This window comes from Theropithecus gelada, chromosome 13 (assembly GCF_003255815.1).
Source record: "Theropithecus gelada isolate Dixy chromosome 13, Tgel_1.0, whole genome shotgun sequence".
In the NCBI taxonomy this organism is placed as follows: domain Eukaryota; kingdom Metazoa; phylum Chordata; class Mammalia; order Primates; family Cercopithecidae; genus Theropithecus; species Theropithecus gelada.
Genome location: NC_037681.1, coordinates 75606661 through 75627316, shown reverse-complemented (window position 1 = coordinate 75627316; position 20656 = coordinate 75606661). Strand labels below are relative to the sequence as shown.

The following is a 20656-nucleotide window of genomic DNA, read 5'->3' as shown; positions in this document are numbered from 1 at the left end:
TTCAAGTAATTTGCCTATTTTAAAATCATGGCTTTTGCTATTGAGTTGTCAAGTTCATTATATATTTTGTATATTAACCCTTTATCAGACACAAGGTTTTACAATTATTTTTCCCATTCCATAGGCTGCCTTTTCATTTTGTTGATTGTTTCATTTGCTGTGCAAAGTTTTTCAGTTTGATGTAGTCTCACTTGCTTTTGTTTTTACCTGTGCTTTGGCTGTTATATCCAAGAAATCACTGCCAAGACCAATGTCAAAGAACTCTTTATATTTTCTTCTATAGAAAATATAGGAGTTTTATGATTTCAGGTCTTACATTTAAGTCTTTAATCCATTTTAATTTTTCTAAATGGTGTGAGATAAAGATCCAATTTCATTCTTTTGAATGCAGATATCCAGTTTCCCTGACACCACTTATTGAAGAGACTGTCTTCTCCCTATTGTGTACTTTTGGTATCCTTGTCAAAGATTGACTATATAATATGCATGGATCTATTTCTGGCATCTTTTTTCTGTTTCATTGGTCTATGTGTCTGTTTTTATGTCAGTACCACACTGTTTTGATTACGATAGCTTTGTAATATAGTTTGAAATCTGTATTTCAAAGTGTGACACTTCCAGTTTTATTCTTTCTTGGGACTCCTTTGGTTATGTAGGTCTTCTGTGGTTACATACAAATTTTAAGGATGTTTTTCCAATTTTTGTGAAAAAAATGCCTTTGGAATTTTGATAAGGATTACACTGAATCTGTAGATTATTTTTTGGGTACTGTGAACATTTTAACAATATTAGTTCTTCCACTCCATGAACACAGGATCTCTTTCCATTTATTTGTGTCTTCTTCTATTTATGTCATGAGTGTCTTACAGTTTTCAGTATATAGTTCTTTTGCCTCCTTGGCTAAATTTATTCCTAAACATTTTATTCGTCTTGATGACACAGTTTTTTTTAGATAGTCTAAGTATATAAAAATGTAATTGAATTGTGTATGTTAGCTTTGTATTCTACAACTTCACTGACTTTATTAATTCTAATAGTTTTCTTGGGGGGGAGTCTTTAGGGTTTTCTATATATAAGGTCATGTTGTATATAGAGATAATTTTACCTCTTTCATTCTGATCTGGATGCCTTTTCTCTCTTTTTCTTGCCTAATTGCTCTGGCTAGGACTTCCTTGACTTGTTCCTGATTTTAAAGGAAAAGCTTTTGGCTTTTCATCGAGTATGTTAGTTGTGGGTTTTTCATTTATGGCTTTTATTAAAATTCCTTCCTTCTATATCTGAGTGTTTTTAATCATGAGAGGATGTTGAGTTTTGTCCATCCTTTTCCCACATCCACTGAGATAATAAAATGATTTTTATCCTTTATTCTGTTTATGTGGTATATCACATTTACTGACTTGCATATGTTGAACCATCCTTGCATCCCAGGGACAAATTCCACTTGATCATGGCCTATGATCTTTTTAACGTGCTGTTGAATCTGGTTTGTAGTATTTTGTTTCAGATTTTTGCACCTATATTCATCAGGCATATTGGCCTGTAGTTTTCTTGTAATGTGTTTATCTGGTTTTGGTCTCAAGGTTCTTCTGGCCTTATAAGATGAGTTTAGAAGTGCTCCTTCCTCTTCAATTTTTTTTTTTTTTTTGAAAGAGTTTAAAAAGGACTGGCAATATTTTTTCTTTAAATATTTAGGAGAATTCACACATGAAGTCACACGGTCTTCGGCTTTTCTGGGAGGTTCTTGATTACAGATTCAAACTCCTTGCACATTATTGATCTGTTCAGATTTTTTATTTCTTCGCAATTCAGTCTTGGTAGGTTGTATATTTCTAGAAATGTATCATTTCTTCTAGGTTATCCAATTTGTTGGCATATCACTGCTCTAAGTAGTCTCTTTGATACTTTGTATTTCTACAGTATCGGTTATAATGTCTCTTTCATTTATAATTTTGAGTCTCTTTTTGGCTAGTCTCGCTAAAGGTTTGTTAATTTTATCTTTTCAAAAAAAAAAAAACCCTCAACTCTTAGTTTTGTTGGTCTTTTCTATTCTCTTTATAGTCCCTATTTATTCCTGTTCTAATCTTTATTATTTCCTTCCTTCTGCTAACAGTAAGCTTAGCTTGGTCTTTTCCCAGTTTTTATGAAGTGTAAAGTTAGGTCATTTGAGGTCTTTATTTTTCTTTCTTAATTCTACAGTTTACTTTAAATTACAGAATTTAGGTTGTGGGTTTCTGTGAGTTCACTATATTATTCTCTCACTTTATGTGTATGCTTGAAAATCTTCACAGTAAAATCTTAGGAAAAAAGCATACACAGAAGCTGAATGTGCAAAATACAAAACAAAGTGTAACTCTGTTGAAACAGGAATAGGATTCCAGAGCTTTTGCACAGGTTCCTTCCTGGCCACTTGAGATATACCTCCCTGGAACTCTGGTCTGAGGAACACAACTTGAAATGACAGTGATATATACATAAGCCACCTTGTCAGGCAGGGAAAGTACTAGAAAGGTGCAATAGTACTGTGGGGGTTTTAGTTATCTAAACAGATACTCCAAAACCTCGGTCTACTAAAACCAGGGTATCACTAACTTTTTGCCTTGTACTGCTAGCAATTTCATTTATACGTAGAAATAGCAAGAAAAATGGCTACTTAGAACTAAATTCTGATTAAATAAGAAGGGCTGGTAAGTGACAGATCATTGGCAGAAGGGTGGCAGGTGGCTTTGGGATGGGCAATGAAGGTAACACTGGACATAATCAGATGTGTATTTTAGAAAGGGCTACTGACGATAATCTAATCAGATATTAACAAAGGAAGGAGAAGAGAGGAAAAGCGTCCAAAGTAACCAAAGTGGCCATAGAGGTAACTGGTATGTTCAGGTTAAAATGTACAAATGACAGGAGGAGCAAACAATTGAGGATGAATACAAAAGCCTTGCACAGACTTTTAAGTGTAGTTTCTGGAATGAAGACAAAAAATAAGACTTTTGAAAAGGATGTGAAAGATATATTTAGGGATAGAAGCAAAATAGAGAAAAGTTAGGAACACTTCTTAATCAGATGGCTTCACATGAACTGAAAGTCAACTTCTCATTTCCTCCGTCAAAGAGAATGTTCTTCAAACCGCGAAGGAGAAAACAACTCAGTTACGTGAGTACAGGTACCTTCAAATGTGACCACAAAAACAATACAGTAATAGCTGAAAAGTTTAGAAATCAGGAGAGGTGGCATCAAACATAAAGTGGTTCTTGTATCCCAATGGGAAAACAAATAGGTTCTGGCAAATATTGATTCATGAGGTGATGTAATCCCTTGAAAATTCTAGGATGAAATATTACACAGGAGTTCAATAAGCATTTGGAAAAAGAAGTAGTGATAACCAGACAGTAACGGGTACACTGTGAACTAACCTCACATATTTTATAGGTTGACTTATTAGGAGAGATTAAGGATGACAGAGACCAAATCCACTTGTCTTTAGGCAAGACATTAGCCAAGTATTTAATGATGTCTTCTTGGACTAGGATAAATGGCTGTACAGGGAGGTAAATTTAAATATTTGTTACTGATTAAAGAACTGTTACAATGTGTAGATTAACAAACAGAATGTCAGCTGGGTGTGGTGGCTCATGCTTGTAATTCCAATATTTTGGGAGGCCCAGGTGTGAGGATTTTTTGAGTCCAGGAGTTTGGGACCAGCCTGGGCAATACAGTGAGACCCCATCTCTACAAAAGTAAAAAAATTAGTTGGGCATGGTGGTATGCACATAATCCCAGCTACTGGGGAGGCTGAGGTGGATTGATCGCTTGAGTCTAGAAGGTAGAGGCTGCAGTGAACAGTGATTGTGCCATTGCACTCCAGCTTGGGAAACAGAGCAAAACCCTGTCATTCATTCACTCTTTAGTTAAAATAAATAAATAAATGGAATGTAAAATTGAATTGACGGGGAAGTTCCCGGAGTTGACGTTTGATTGTTCCAGTCTCTCTTTTTTTCTATGATTTAGAACTCAGGATTGTGAAAGCAGAGGATGACATGATGCTGCAAGGGAGAGAAAATGCTTTGACAAGGTATTCAAAGATACAGATAGGATGGAACACTTAGAAGAAATAAATAAAACCTTTTGGGTATGAATGTAAAGTTCTGTATTCAGATCTTAGAACATCAATTGTGTAAGTATAGGCTGGGGGATAATCTGAACATTTTTGAGATTGACGTCTATGAATTCAGTTTTTGTACTGTGGCAGGCAAAAGGGCCAACGTCATTTTCGTTTGATTTAATACAAATGTAAACATCAAAACCAAGAAGGTAGCAGTCCCACTGTGCTCTGACCTGATCAGATTACAACTGAAACACTGAATACAGTTCTAGATGAGACAGTTGAAGGAAGAATTGATAAACTGCAGTGTGCTTAAAGGGAGGGGACAGCTGTAAGCCATGGAATATGGGAAACGGCTGAAGGAACTAGAAATGTTAGGCTGGAAAAAAAAGTGAGACTTCAGGGGGTCAAATGTGATCTTACTAAAGATGATGGCTGTTAGAGGAATGGAATTGTTTAATGATGGTTCAGAAGGTAGAACAGTATTTAAAAAGAAAAGAGGCCAGGCACAGTGGCTCATGCCTGTAATCTCAGCACTTTGGGAGGCCAAGGCTGGTGGATCACAAGGTCAGGAGTTCAAAACCAGCCTGGTCAAGATGGTGAAACCCTGTCTCTACTAAAAATACAAAAATTAGTGTGGCATGGTGGCAGGTGCCTGTAATCCCAGCTACTCGCAAGGCTGAAGCAGGGAATTGCCTGAATCCAGGAGGCGGAGGTTGCAGTCAGCTGAGATCATGCCACTGTACAAAAAAAAAAAAAAAGGAAAGTAAAGAATTCAGCTCAACACAGAGGAAAACGTTTTAATAATTGGAGGTATTTAAAAATCAGTTGGGCTGCTGTGTGGTATTAAGTTCCTCATCTGTGGAAGTATCCTAATAAAAGTTAGAAAGGCACTGGTCTGAGAGGTTGTAAAGTTAACACTTACTTTGCAGTTTGTGAGATGTTGGATTTGGTGACCACTAAAGGCCTTTCAAGGTAGAATTCTATGCCGTGAGAACTGCACTGAAATTCGTCACTCAAACACAATGTCAGGGAGGTTTTTATACAGCATAAATAATACTCCGATAATATGAACTGCTTATGACTTCAAATTTTAAAAAATGCACTTAGATACAATAGACAGATTTAAGGTTATTAATGAGACTGAGCAAGTAAAGACAATAAACATGCAATATTACCTTGACGGGATATGAGAAAAGCTTAACAAAACCAAAATCATCTCCAGTGGCTAAAAGGGAACAGTCTTTGGTAAGACTGGCAGCATTTACGTCAGTTATATCGCTATGTGCTGGCCAGATTCCCTCACAGGTGGGCCCCAGGACACAGGTCCATGTGTCCCACTGTATCTTCTCAATCTGAAAAAGAACGAAAGGGAATTATATTTTTGCACAACCTAGTTTGTTTTATTTAAAAGAAACAGTTTGCACCTGAGTAATTCTAAATTACTTTGACAACAACAGGCATTTTTGTTGAGTGCTGAGGTACACAAATTCTAAGTTGCATATTTAAAGTGGTTATTTGCATTAAGAAACCAACACTGCAGTCAAATAGCCAAGTGTTTTTCTCTAGATAAAATGAACATTTTGAAATTGTGGAAATTTGACAATAATAAGGTATTTTAGTTCTTAACTAGACATTTATCACTGTATAAGCCATAAGCTGGATCCAGATTCCCCAACCCCAGCACTGATGTCTTAGGCTTGAAAATTATGTTGTTGGGACTGTGCTGTGCATGTCAGGATGTTTAGAGCATCCCTGGTCTCCACCCAGTGGATGCCAGTAGCATACCCTTGTCCCCAGGCATTGCCAAATGTTCCTGGGAAGCAAAATTGCTCCCAGTTGAGAATCACTAAGCTAGGCTGATCAATGGAGATGATCATTTAGCAAATTATTTTAAGAAGTTACTAGACAGAACTTAAAAAAAAATGACTGCTTCCTTGGAGGAAAAAGTAATAAGATTCTGCAGCAAGCTTAATATCCTGTATGCTCTCGAGAGACTACTGTAAAAATCCAAAGAGCTGTTCATATTGTATTGCCATGAATCTTTTATCCTTTAAAACTGTTTTGTCTGAAATTCTTGGCTAGAATATTTGTAATTTTTATAGGTTAATCCCGGTAAGATTGAGGGTTTTATTTCCATTTACTTAAAACAATAATAGACAATAACAACATTATGGCTTTCCTGGGAGATTTTGTCTCATTTACTTTCATTCAAGATCTGCTATTACACCTTAATATTCCAGTTTCTTTAGAAAAAGCACTGTTCAGAAGGAGTATAAGAAATTAGAGAACTGTAGCTAAAATTAAAGCTCAGAGCTCTCCTTTTCAATCTGAAACTGCTTTGCATGCTGCTAATGTACCTTGCCTAATCTCTGCTTGTTGTTATTGCTTAGAAGAGAAATTACAAGATAAAGATGCAGCCAGGAGTTTTAGTCACAACATGGTAAGATGCTATACATTTGTTGGTCACTCAAATTTCTCCTCATTTAATCTTGTGTGTTTCTTTTGGAGGCACACAGAAGTGGAACAAAAATTCTGCATCTGGTCCTGTGACTTGGGGGCCTCAGGTAGGAACACAGACTGAGGTGACTCAAGGTGGTTCCCCCAGAAATCATCTCAGTTTTAGAAGTAGAGTCCCTCAACCCCTTATGATGTTCTAACCTAACCTTCACAGGAAGAGAAGCAGGGAACCATCCCTTGCTGGTTCTGGAAGTGGGCTTTTGGCCACTGACTCCCTTCCAAATTCTAGATTCCATCTCCTAGTCCACTTGCAATCCCCACAGTGATGCTGGCCTCCTTATCCCAGCAGGAAAGGAAAGGGAGCTGGTATTGCTCCCCTGGCAGATACCACAACACAACACCACTGGCCAGATCAGGACACCGTACTCTCCAGGGGAAGCAAATGTCTAACTTGCTGGAAGCTACAGAAACTGCACTTAAAATGGAGCATTAAGAATTATATCTATAATCCATCAATGCAAAAGGGTTAAATAAACTTGTTAAAAATGCTGGAACTAAGATAGAAGGAGAGTCCTCAAAGGATCCCTTCCTCAGCACCTTGCCTCAGGTAGGTATGTTATCATTTTGCAAAGGAAGCAACTGAGGCCCACAGAGAGGTTACATCACTGCAGTCACAGTATACTTAGGAAGCCAAAGCAGGAGGTTTGCTCCAGAGACTTTGCCTCCCAATATGGTGCTGCTTTAACTGTACCGTTTGTATCAGATGGATTTGAAATAGGCATTTTAACATTTGTCATATTTTAACAATTTGCTGGGTAAGCTTTGTATTAGTTTACCATGATTGTTTCTTTAAAAAAAAATTGCTTATTTGAAAAAGATTTTCCAAAATCCCTCATGCTCAGTCGAAGGGCCTTGGCACCACTAGGTAAGTTGGCCAAGAAAGCATCAGCTGGAGGGACTTGCAACCAACATCATCACGAATCAGCCTCTGGAGTAACAAATGTGCACCATGGGGTAACAAATTAACTCTTCAGAGCAAGCGCCTGTCACTTTGGGGAGCATTATAACATTAATTTTCCTCTTGTGCATATTCTTTTATATAATAATTGCTCATCTGTTCCAAGCCAGCCTCATCTTCCTCTACCATTTTGTTAAATTACATTTCATTTTAGTATACTTATTTGGGGGCATTAAAACAGGAAAGGAAAGTACAGCTGAAGTGATGTGAAATGATGCTTAAATCCACAGGAGAAACTGAGAGGCTTCATGGACAGATGTCTCTGGGTTGAGATCACAGTGCTGTGGATCTTTTGCCCTCACAGAGCCTTAGTTTCCTTATCTGTAAAACCAGATTGACAACTATTAAGGTAAAACTGTTATGAGGATTAAAATATAGGTGTATATATTCTGAAATTTGCATGGAGCCAAAAAAGAGCCTGGGCCAAAGCATTTCTAAGCAAAAAGAACAAAGCCAGAGGTATCATTTTACTGGACTTCAAACTACACTACAAGGCTACAGTAACCAAAACAGACTGGTACTGGTATAAAAAGACATACAGGCCAATGGAATCCAGAATCCAGAAATAAAGCTGCACAGCTATAACCATCTGATCTTCGACAAAGTCAACAAAAATAAGCAATGGGGAAAGGACTCTCTGTTAAATAAATGGTGCTGGGACAACTGGCTAGTCATACGCAGAAGAATGAAACTGCACCCCCCCACCCCCATCTCACCATATACAAAAATTAACTCAAGACGGATTAGAGATTTAAATGTAACACCTCAAATTACAAGAATCCTAGAAGAAAACCTAGGAAATACCATGCTGGACATTGGCCTTGGGAAAGAATTTATGACTAAGTCCTCAAAAGCAATTGTAACAAAAACAAAAATTGACAAGTGAGACTTGACAAGTTTAATTAACTAAAGGGCTTCCACATAGCAAAAGAAAACATCGATGGAGAAAAAAGCCAACCTACAGAATGGGAGAAAACATCTGCAACCTATGCATCTGAAAAGGGTCTAATATCCAGAATCTAAAAGGAACTGAAGTCAACGGGTAAAAAAACAACCCCATTAAAAAGTGGGCAACAGGAGTTGGAGACCAGCCTGAGCAACACGGCAAAACCCTGGCTCTACTAAAATTATTATACAAAAATTACCTGGGCATGGTGGTGTGCATCTACGGTCTCACCTACTCGGGAGGCTGAGGCAGGAGGATCACTTAAGCCCAGAAAATCGAGGCTACAGTGAGCCGTGATGGTGCCACTACACTCCAGCCTGGGTGATACAGCAAGACCCTTAAAAAAGGGTCTTAAAAAAAAAAAAAAGTGGGCAAAAGATATGAACAGATGCTTCTCAAAAGAAGACATACAAGTAGCCAACAAACATGAAAAAATGTTTATCACCAATCATTGGAGAAATGCTAATCAAAGCCACAAGATGCCATCTCACACCATTCAGAATGGCTATTATTAAAAGTAAAAAAAAATAACAGAATCTGGTAAGACTGAAGAGTAAAGGGAATGCTTATTCACTGCTGGTGGGAATGTAAATTGGTTTAGCCTCTGTGGAAAGCAGTTTGGAGATTTCTCAAATAACTTAAAGAACTACCATTCTACTCAGTAATACCATTACTGGGTACATACCCAAAGGAAAATGAATTGTTCTACCAAAAAGACACATGTACTCATACGTTCATTGCAGCACTATTCACAATAGCAAAGATATGGAATCAACCAAGATGCCCAACAGTGACCAACTAATAAAGGAAATGTGGTACGTATACACCATGGAATACTATGCAGCCATAAAAAATAATGAAATCATGTTCTTTGCAGCAACATGGATGTAGCTAGAGGCCATTATATTAAGAGAATTAATGCAGGAACAAAATACCAAATACCACATGTTCTCATAAGTGGGAACAAAGCATTGGGTGCACACGGACAGGAAGGTGGAAACAATAGACACTGGGGACTACTGGGGGGCAGAGAGAGGAGGAGGCAAAGGCTAAAACACTATCTCCTGGGAACTGTGCTTACTACCTGGGTGATGCCATCATTTGTATGCCAATCCTCAGTGTCATACAATAGACCCATGTAATAAACCTACACATGTAACTCCCCGAATCTAAAATAAAAGCTGAAATTAAAATAAAAAATAAAGATATATAAAGTATCTGGCAGTCAACAAATGACCAGTGAATAAATTACATAATTAAAAATATCTCTTACTCAAGGCCATAAAAGCTCCTCTATATAAAAAAGTTAAAAAGAGGACTGATCAGAGACAAATAAATTGGAACTGGGGAGGGGAGTGAGATCAAAATTTCTCAATGAACAATTTCCATTAATACAATGCCATGATCTATGACAATGTATATTTTTAAAGTACTACACATATACTTCCTTTACAAACAATGAAAATGCAAATGTACACGTGTCCAAATGTCTTTGGGAGAACCTTACAATACTGGGATGGTTTAAGATACTGGCAAACTGAAGCGAGGGAGAGACAGATGCCTGCCACTCAGTGGCATACCCTTACCTCCTTTTCCTCTAAGGAAGCAATATTTCTTCATCCTCGTCAACACTTAGACCAGGGCTCGTTATGTGTACACCGTGAAAGAGGTACATGTCTACAAAAGGCATCTATCTAGCTTTCAAGAGGGTGTTAGTTTAGGAATTCAAAAATTTTATCTAGGCTTTGATTTCAGCAATTAAAAAATGATGTATGTAGCTAAGGACATGAGGAAACATAGAGAAAAGAAAACAGTTTGATACAATACAATGGTCAGATTGCAGATTGTTTTCGTCTCAAAAAAATAATTTCCAGGCTGGGTACGGTGGCTCACATCTGTAATCCCAGCATGTTGGGAGGCCGATGTGGGAGGATCACCTGAGGTTAGGAGTTTGAGATCAGCCTGGCCAACATGGGGAAACCCCATCTCTACTAAAAGAATAAAATTAAAAAATTAGCTGGGTGTGTGGCAGATGCCTATAATCCCAGCTACTCGGGAGGCTGTGGTGGGAGAATCTCATTAACCTGGGAGGGAGAGGTTGCAGTTAGCCAAGATGGCGCCACTGTACTCCAGCCTGGGCAAAAGAGCAACACTCCACCTCAAAAAACAACAACAACAACAACAACAACAAAAACTGTTGTTATAGATAATAATGTTCATAATTACAAATAAACATTGAGAAAATATGTTTCAAAATGTATGTTCATAAAAAGCTTTGCACAAAATGACATGTCAAATGGAAAAAGGAATATATAACATCCAAATTGTTAGCTTATTCATTGTCTTCAGGCAGAGAAAAATTAAGCAGAGCATCAACTGTACATTGCTCCACCAGCGTTGTGATAAGTCCCTATGTTCCGGGAACCTGGAAACCAGATTAAGCAATCGGATTTAAGACATGATCAAGTTTAAAGGTATACTAAATATAATACATATTAGTAGTTAACGTGATAGGTTTTATTAAAATGCACATATTAAATCTTCACAAAATATCTTAAAAAATCTTTGTGTATGATTGTTACCTCTGAAGGTCTTATTATATGCCGTTTGCCTCTTGGAGCTTCAAAAAAAAGTTGTTCTTTGGCACCTGAATTAACTTGCAATAATTTTCCTGTTACGAAAGAATGAAGTAGAGAGACAATTAAACTCTGACTTTAACTCTTTATTATAAAATGAGAAGCATGGGTGCTGCTATTTTTATTCATTTTAATCAAAGTCTCATAAATTGAGTAAATACATTTTGAATTATTCAGAAGGGCATGTACCGCCAATTACATGATGTGGTACAAACCCCAAAGCTGTGATTTTCAGAATATGGACTTCATAAAATTTGACCTTGAACATCATTCAAATAACAGAAGAATAAAGTTTGATATGTTCTATTCTGCTGCACTGAAAACATAGTTTTCCAAAGCCTGAGAAAAATCAGTTTTCCCCCTCTTTTTCCCAGTTGCCTCTCAGCAAACTGCGTTGGTAAGAATATGGCATTGGAAGGTTATGGCAATTAGAAGTAAATCGCTTATTGTGGGCATTCACATTTACTTCGGCCTGAATTCTAAGTTTGCCTTTAAAGCCAGAAACAGAACACACAAAATAAACTATAAATGCTCATTCCTTCCCCACCCTCTGGTCCTACTTGAAAATTTGACAAGAAATCCAGGACTTTCCCCAAAGAAAATGTTGGGCAAAAATAGTCTTTCAGTCTCATGCACAATTATAATCTTGGATTTGATGTTGAAAAAGGTTAGATTTCCTAATTCTCCTCCTACAATGGCAACAATCTTGTAAGGCTTAAAATGTAAAGGACTCAAGGTATATATGTTTCAGTATTTTTGGCATTTTAAAAATATTATGGAAAGTTTCAAACACATATAGAAGAGTACAAAGAACCCCTGGATGCCAGCTGTCCAGCCTCAACAGCTATTAACACATGGCCAAGCCTGTTTCATGAACCTCCACCCTAGATTATTTTGAAGCAAATTTCAGACATCATAATATTTCACCTATGAATAATTCAGTATACATATACATATTTCTCCTTTTGTTTCTTCCCCATAACTATGGCATATCTAGTAGTCTTGAAATATCTTTCTTAGAAAAATAATACCAAAATAAGAACTTTTCGGTTTAATCATGTTCTTTAGCACTTAAATAGGCACCAACTTTATCTGAAATCTAGCTTGGCTAATCTTTTTTTTTTTTTTTTTTTTTTTTTTTTTGAGATGGTGTCTTGCTCTGTTTCCCCGACTGGAGTGCAATGGTATAATCTCAGCTCACTGCAACCTCCGCCTCTTGAGTTCAAGCAATTCTCTTGCCTCAGCCTTCCGAGTAGCTGGGATTACAGGCACCCACCACCACACTTGGCTAATTGTTGTATTTTTAGTAGAGACAGGGATTCATCATGTTGGCCAGGGTGGTCTTGAACTCCTGACCTCAGGTGATCCGCCCACCTTGGCCTCCCAAAGTGCTAGGATTATAGGAGTGAGCCACCATGCCCAGCCTAGCTTGGCTAATCTTAAGAAGTTGTAGATCTACTTCTATATGACTAAAAATAAGGTTCTCTCATTTCTAAATGACAACTGTAATCATTTCTAATTTGGTGAATGATAACATTAGGGGATTTTTCGTTGACTTGGAGCAAATGTATCTGAAAATGTGTACTCTGAAATGGGCACATCTTCTGACTTTATGGCTGAATATATGTAAGTGAGAAAAGAAAAAAGGGAGTTAGTTACCTTTGGCTATTTAGAATTATAAGAAAATGAGTAACCAATACTGTAAAGTCATTCTATTTTTAGGACACTCAAGAGTGACTGCAAATGACAAAGCATGTGGACAAACAGTTAAAGTATTCAGTGAACACATTCTTTGAATACAGCTAATTTTAGATGATGTTTGGCCATGAGATACTAAAATAACTCAGAGGACTGTAATCCTCAGATAAATCCCAACAACTTACTTTACACCATAGTTTCAAAGATCGTACTTCACTTAAAACCAAAAACGAGAAAAATCTCTCAGTGAGGTAATTTATCATTGCAAAAATAGTTGAGAATCTAAACACATAGACAAGTACCAGAAGTGCTGGATAGCGTTCCAGACAGCTCGTAGGGTCCCCATGTAGCCCATGCCCCTTCCCTGAGAACTGCCTCCGTGGTCATGTTTGTACTCTGGGGGCAGACGTTGACCATGGAGGGGCAAGGCTCACACCGGGCTGGGTAATCAAATTCTCTTGGGAAATTGGAATCCAAGAGGCTGAATTAGCTGGTGCCTACCGGGATAAGATGTGGACTTTGGGCCTGTGGGTGGCATTTTGGGGCAGCTGAGACTGGCCATGTGCAGATGAGGTAGAGAAAGGCCGCTTGTGCAGAGAGAGGGGTCATAGGCAGAGGTAAGACCGAGAAGAGCAGTGGATACTGAAACTCGCTGCCTAAGAGTGGGAGAGGAGTGGAGAGGAACTGCTTGCTTGGTTCCTGTGCGTTTTCTAGTTCATTCCTAAAGTTAGTTCCTTGGCAGACTGTTTCCTGCTCTTGGATTCTATAAAGTATCTCCGTATCTTTCCAATAAACTCATCTTTTATTATTATTTTAAAATTTAAGCCGGTTTCTAGCCTGGGCAAAATAGTGAAAGCCCATATTTACTAAAAATACAGAAAAAAAAAATTAGCTGGGCATAGTGGCGGGCACCTGTGGCCTCAGCTGCTTGGGAAGCTGATGTGAGAGTGTCTCTTGAGCCCAGGAGGCACAGATTGCAGTGATCTGAGATTGTGCCACAGCACTCCAACCTGGGTGACGGAGTGGGATCCTGTCTCAAAAAAAAAAAAAAGAAAGTTTAAGCTGGTTGATGGGTTTCTGTTCTTTGCAATCAAGGATGTGAAGAAGAAAAAACCAAACCAAAAAGCTATTCTTCTATGAGGAAGGAATGATTTTTTTTTTTTAAACCAAAATTTTCTTTACTGCTGCTAATACACATTTTTTAAGCATAAGGAAATATTTAGGTCACCGCTCCTTTTTCTCTCTGCCTGCTGTCTCTCTCTCTATCACCACTGAAATATTCTGAGGGCGAGGAGCAGAATCAAGAACAAAAACTCTGTTTAATGCATTTATAATTGCTCTACAAAAACAGTAATCCTATTCTTTCAGAATCACATTTGTATTCACTGGAAATATCTGTTCGCACAGATTAAAAGCTGAGACACCCATGTCCTTACATCACACACCTTGCAGGTACCATAGAGCTTTGCAGCCCACAAAGTGATCCACATACATCACCCCGGCTGCTATATAATTTACAAGTTAGACTAATTCCAACAATTGGTACTAAATGTACCAAATATCAGGCCATTTGCAATAAAAATGGGAATGAAATGTGCTATTATGGCTCAAATTGTCATTTTTATTTTATTTATTATTATTTTTTGAGACAGAGTCTCACTCTGTTACCCAGGCTGGAGTGCAGTGGTGCGATCTCGGCTCACTGCCACCTCTGTCTCCCAGTTCAAGCGATTCTCCTGCCTCAGCCTCCCAAGAAGCTGGGATTACAGGCACCCGCCACCATACCTGGCTGATTTTTGTATTTTTAGTAGAGATGGGGTTTCACCATGTTGGCCAGGCTGGTCTCAAACTCCTGACCGTAGGTTACCCAGCTCAGCCTCCCAAAGTGCTGGGAATACAGGTGTGAGCCACCACGCCCAGCCTTCAAATTGTTAATTTGTAAAGGATGTTACAGCCTGTTATTTCTAGAAATGAACTTACAGCATTTAGAAAATATCCTTTCTACGTGTTCTCTCCCTCCATACATTTTTTCTTTCTCAAGTATTCCATGCTGGAGCTTTCATTCAGGGGTAGCTGATGTTCCTGCAAAAGCCCAAAGCACTTTTTGGTTTTCCAAGGACCTATAGTTGCCATGGGCACAAGAGGCTGCTGAGGCTGGCGGCTGTGCCATCCCTGCCGCTGAGAAGCCAGTTGGCTCTGGCAAATGCTTTCACTATTTTCAACAGGATCAAAGGCATGAAACAGATCCCTGCTTCTAATTTCTGCTCTCAACCTTGCCAGACCCTGGAGGCCCCTGCTGTGAAAGCCAGGCTGGTCTTGAGGCAGCATGGCATATTCTCGAGATCAGGCATTTTGGGGACTGGGATGTCGGGAATGCAGGAATATCAGGATGACACATGTCTCATGGCTAGTGGAGTTAGATCAGGCAAGATTCACAGGCATACTTTCTCTTATTCTCCAGATGGTATAATTCCTCCCTAAAAATCAGAAGTGTTTCTACTACTCTCAATCCACAGAAAGCACTTGGTCCAATCCTTTCACCTGACTGAAGGCACCCTTATGATGAAAGGCAAGGCAGCTTTTCAAAGACCTTTGACTCCACTCCTCTCCTGCTCACTCCCAGTGCCCTCCCTCAGCCTCCTGAGCTCTAGGAGGCTGACCTTGGGCAGGATTATGGAAATAGGGAGGTTTGCTTCTCTTTCCACCAAGTGATGGCTCCATATTGAGAGACTTTACACAGACCTTTCCCCAGGTCCCTCCACAGCAGCACCCCCCGATCCTGGCTGAGATCTTGTGCTTTCTATCTGGGACTTACTTCTCTTTATACCCCTAGCATCTGACACAGGGCCCATACGTTTGCAGAATTAAGAACAAACTCCTTAAATGCAAATGAAACCCACAATGAGATACACTTCACATCCATTAGGACAGCTACTATCAAAATAAACACATAAAATAAGCTTTGGCAAGGATGTGGAGAGATTTGAACCCTTGTGTACAACTGGTGGGAATATAAAATGGTAGAGCTGCTATGGAAAACAGTATAGTAATTCCTCAAAAGGTTAAAAATAGAACTACCGTATGATTCAGCAATTACATCCTTGGGTATATACCTCAAAGACTTGAAAGCAGAGTTTTGAAGATATATTTGTACATCCATGTTCATAGCAGCATCATTCACAATGGCTGAAATGTGGCAGCCACACAGGTGCCCCTCAACAGATAAATAGATAAGCAAAATATGGTCTATACATAAAATGAAACATTTAGTCTTTAAAGGAAGGAAATTCTGACACACACCACAACATGGAGGAATCTTGATGACATTATGCTAAGTGGAATAAGCCCATTATAGAGAGACAAATACTGTATGATTCCACTTATATGAGGTACCTAGAGTGGTTACATTCATAGAGACAGAAAGTAGAATGGTAGATGCCAGGGGTTGGGGAAATGAAAAGTTATCATTTAATGGGAATAGAGCTCCAGTTTTACAAGACAAAAAGAGTTGTGAGACAGAGGCAGTGATGGTTGCACAACAGTGTCAATGTTTTTAACATCCTTGAACTGTACACTTAAAAAATGGTTAAAATGGAGCTGGGTGCGGTGGCTCACACCTGTAATCCCAGCACTTTGGGAGGCCGAGGTGGGTGGATCACGAGGTCAGGAGATCGAGACCATCCTGGCTAACATGGTGAAACCCTGTCTCTACTAAAAATACAAAAAATTACCGGGCGTGTTGGTGGGCACCTGTAGTCTCAGCTTCTAGGGAGGCTGAGGCAGGAGAATGGCGTGAACCCGGGAGGCGGAGCTTGCAGTGAGCCAAGATCACACCACTGTACTCCAGCCTGGGCGACAGAGCGAGACTCTGTCCCCCAAAAAAAAGGTTAAAATGGTAAATTTTTGTTATGTGTATTTTACAATCCAAAATAATTAAGAAATCTTCCCAGTCAAAATTTACTCTTTATATACCCTCTTTTCTCTGGACTCTTCACTGCCTAATAGAAACAATAATGGGTTTTAACCCCTAATAGTCACTGGGTAATGGGATTTCACATATTGTATCAGGTATTTTGTATGTATGTGTGTGTGTGTGTGTGTGTGTTGGATTCTAAATAAAGTTAATCACACCCTATTCTACCTGGCAAGAGAATAGCAAGATAATAAATAGGGAGAAATCACTGCTTTTAAAAAAAAAAGCAGAGAATATCAAAGAAGAGTGTGAGAAGCAACTGCTTTCATCGGCCTCACCAGTTCCTACATAAGTCATAGTCCCCTGCCTGGTCTTAAATGCCGGTCGAAGCCCTCGGCACTGTGTCCGACTGTCACTACCCTGACATGAAAGCGAAATGGACTTATCTGATCTCCCTTTGCCCTTGTTGGGACTTGTACTACCTTGTACAAATGCAGTGCATTGCATGCTTTCTTCTCTGTCTACTGCACTGTATAAAACCCCTGAATGCTGTAAAGCTGAAACAAAGTCCAAATTCCAGTATGGCAAGTATAGTTACAACTAAATACCTGTCGGGCAGAAGGGTTTCCAAGTCCTGGTCTAAGGCCACTACTCCAAGAATTATTTGAAAAAAAAAAATGTTCTGGCATCTCTGAAATACGTTTTTGGCTGAGGCCTTCATCGTCGTTCTCCTGATTAATTTTAACTGCTCCCACTCCAGGCTCATGTCTTCTCCCCAAGATAGGAGGGAATGCCCCACTCTAGATCCCTCAGAGTTACCTAGTACCTACAAGTACACAGTTCAGCATGAAACTTCTACTCCATCCCAGCCTGCGTCTCCACATTCCCCTCCCTGTACACCCTCAGCCACTCAGCACTTCTATTTCTTCATCACCCCCTGGTTCTTCCCACCTTTGCTCTTCATATGCCATATTCCTTCTTGCCTGGAATGGCTCTTCCTTGATTGTGCTATCTGGTGGATTTCTCCTCGACTCTCAAGATCAACCTCAAAGGTTACTTCCCTCGATGGAGGCTCCGTGGATTACCTCCAAGGAGATTTCCCTCAGAGCATACATTGGGCATGGTGCTTTTCTACCACAGTGGACTACAATGTCTCTGAAGGCGGGAATGCTGCCCATTCCCAAATGCCTGCTCCAGACTCTTAACACCAGCCGAGTCTCGAGGATAGGATTTACAGTGACTCACCCTACAGTGCAATGTTCCATCCTGGGTACTGAATGCTGCCGTGGCCCGTTCTGAGTCCCTGCTCACCACTTCCCCTGTGACTCACCACTGCTTACTCACACCATACCCACTTTGTGCTCTTGTATTATTTATGGATGAGTATGTCTCCCTCACTCAATTATAAACTCCACAGGGAGCAGAAACCATGTCTTACTCACTTCCAGAGCCTCCACATTTGCTAGCTTAAGACTTTGCAACACCATAAAAGCTAGATTTGTTAAAAACACAAATCCTGATGGCATTTGTGGGCATGACTTGGAGGAGGTGGGAGTAGGCTGGGAGTTTTATAGAGCAGAGAAACTTTAGGCAGGCTGAATGTAGATTTCTACCTCTGCTGGAGGAGGAAAATTGCTTGAGGTTTTTTGGGTGGTTCTCTAAGAGGTGGAGTCTTGGGTGGAAAAGGGAAACAAGCCAGGAGGAGAAGGAGGAGACCCAAGACAAGGAGAAAGCACGCCCAACTAAAGGTGAGGTGGTGGCTTGCTATGATAACAAAAGGCATCATGTATCTTTAAACATCTCAAAACTCAATGGCTTGAATCAATAGTGACAATAATAATCTTAAGCATAAAAAGATGGAAAAAGTATTCAAAATGTTAGCAGCAGCTGCCTCTGGGTTGTAAAATTACAGTCGTTCCCCTTTCCCATTTCTAATACTCAACTGCCATTCTCTCTAGAAACGATGCATAAATGGACATTATTTAAACACAGAAATTCTATTTTATTTTTTTATTTTTATTTTTTTTTTTTGAGACGGAGTCTTGCTCTGTCGCCCAGGCTGGAGTGCTGTGGCCGGATCTCAGCTCACTGCAAGCTCCGCCTCCCGGGTTCCCGCCATTCTCCTGCCTCAGCCTCCCGAGTAGCTGGGACTACAGGCGCCCGCCACCTCGCCTGGCTAGTTTTTTGTATTTTTTAGTAGAGACGGGGTTTCACCGTGTTAGCCAGGATGGTCTCGATCTCCTGACCTCGTGATCCGCCCGTCTCGGCCTCCCAAAGTGCTGGGATTACAGGCTTGAGGCACCGCGCCCGGCCAGAAATTCTATTTTAAAAGCCACAACATACTTTACCTCTAGAGTCCCAGTCAATGTGTGTAATATAACTCGAAGCACCTTTACAGATGCCAACCCTTTTGCTTGTAAGTACGTTGTAAATATCCACAAAGTTATCATGGGATGCCACGGCAAGGTATTTTCCCGTATCTATAAAGAAAAATGTGGGGTTAACACCAAAGTATCTTATATAGGAATTTACTTCCAGGAACTTAGTATTTTAAAAGTGGGGAAATGGTCAAAGAAATATTTAAATAGTTCATTCTTGTAATTTTTTGTCCCAAGACTGTGTTATTTTAAAAAGTATCTGCTGTCATCTTCACCTTTTGAAAACTTAATATCAGAGATCATTTCTTTTCTGTGATGGAAAGAGACCATGTCTTCAACAGTGTCAGCATTTACAACCAGGAAACTCCCATCGTTCAAGCCAACTGCTAAGGCTTTCCCATCAGGGGAAAAGGCACAGCATCTTCCACCTACAGAAGAATCCACAAAAAACACTTATTATCCAAAACTTCACTGTCAAGCAAACCACATGAAGAGATGAAGAAATCTGATCATGTGCATTATGCATGGACATGTGACTGCCTTTAAATTGACACTACACTTGTGAAAACTAAAACTTCATAATTTAAGGCATCTCTTGGCTGTGTACAGTGACTCGTGCCTGTAATCCCAGCAGTTTGGAAGGTCGAGGCAGGCGGATCTCTTGAGCCCAGGAGTTCAAGACTAGCCTGGGTTTGCAACATTCCCTAGGTTAAAGATTAGTTGAAAAGTTATTTTTTATAAAGGGAAAACCCAGGCTCTACAAAAAATACAGAAATAAGCTGGGTGCAGTGGCTCATGCCTGTAATCCCAGCACCTCAGGAGGCCAAGGCAGGTGGATTGCTTGAGCCCTGGAGTTCAAGACCAGCCTGGGCAACATAGCAAAATCCCATTTCTACAAAATATATAAAACTTAGCCAGGCATAGTGGTACATGCCTGTAGTTCCAACTACTCAGGAGACAAGGTGGAAGGATTGCTTGAGCTTTGGAGGCGGAGGGTGTGGTGAGCAGTGATCACGCCATGGCACTCCAGCATGGATGACAGAGGGAGATCCTGTCTCAAGAAAATAAAATTAAACATCTCTTCTCCCCAAATTCAAAGAAAATGATCATAATATCAAAAATACATTTTCAGCTTCTATGAGGTCTATTCATTCATTTATGAGTATTTAAATACCTGGGGTTTTCAAAAACTAAGTGAAGTAAATGGAGAAAAGGAGTATAGTATAGGGTTAATAGGACCAGTATCTTTGCTTCCAAGAGGTAATATTTAAGAATAGGAGTTCTATTATAAAATTTTCAGAAAACTTTCTTTAAAAAATATTATGTCTTACATACAGCTTGCTTTAGAGGACCTCGTTCGTTTAGTTGCTCCAATTCTCTGATTCAGGGATTGTAATGCATAACTCTAGAGGTGAAAGATATTGCTTTTGCCTCTTCTGTCATGGGAAGAATGGAATCTGAACATTCTCTTGAGGGGTATCTGGAAAACTAATTGGCACTAGGGTGAT

At 39.5% G+C, this 20656-nt stretch overlaps 1 protein-coding gene across 2 annotated transcripts in view; it reads right to left on the bottom strand.

The window, feature by feature from the left end:
• EML6 (echinoderm microtubule associated protein like 6) overlaps positions 1 to 20656 on the bottom strand; it is a 253859-nt gene that overhangs the window by 50415 nt on the left and 182788 nt on the right. For both annotated transcript variants that reach the window (XM_025353931.1, XM_025353930.1), the window contains exons 22-25: positions 19424 to 19576; positions 19119 to 19250; positions 11106 to 11194; positions 5278 to 5454 (exon numbers count right to left, since the gene is read on the bottom strand). In XM_025353931.1, the coding sequence (XP_025209716.1) occupies positions 5278 to 5454; positions 11106 to 11194; positions 19119 to 19250; positions 19424 to 19576 (551 nt within the window). The remainder of the gene's footprint in view (positions 1 to 5277; positions 5455 to 11105; positions 11195 to 19118; positions 19251 to 19423; positions 19577 to 20656) is intronic.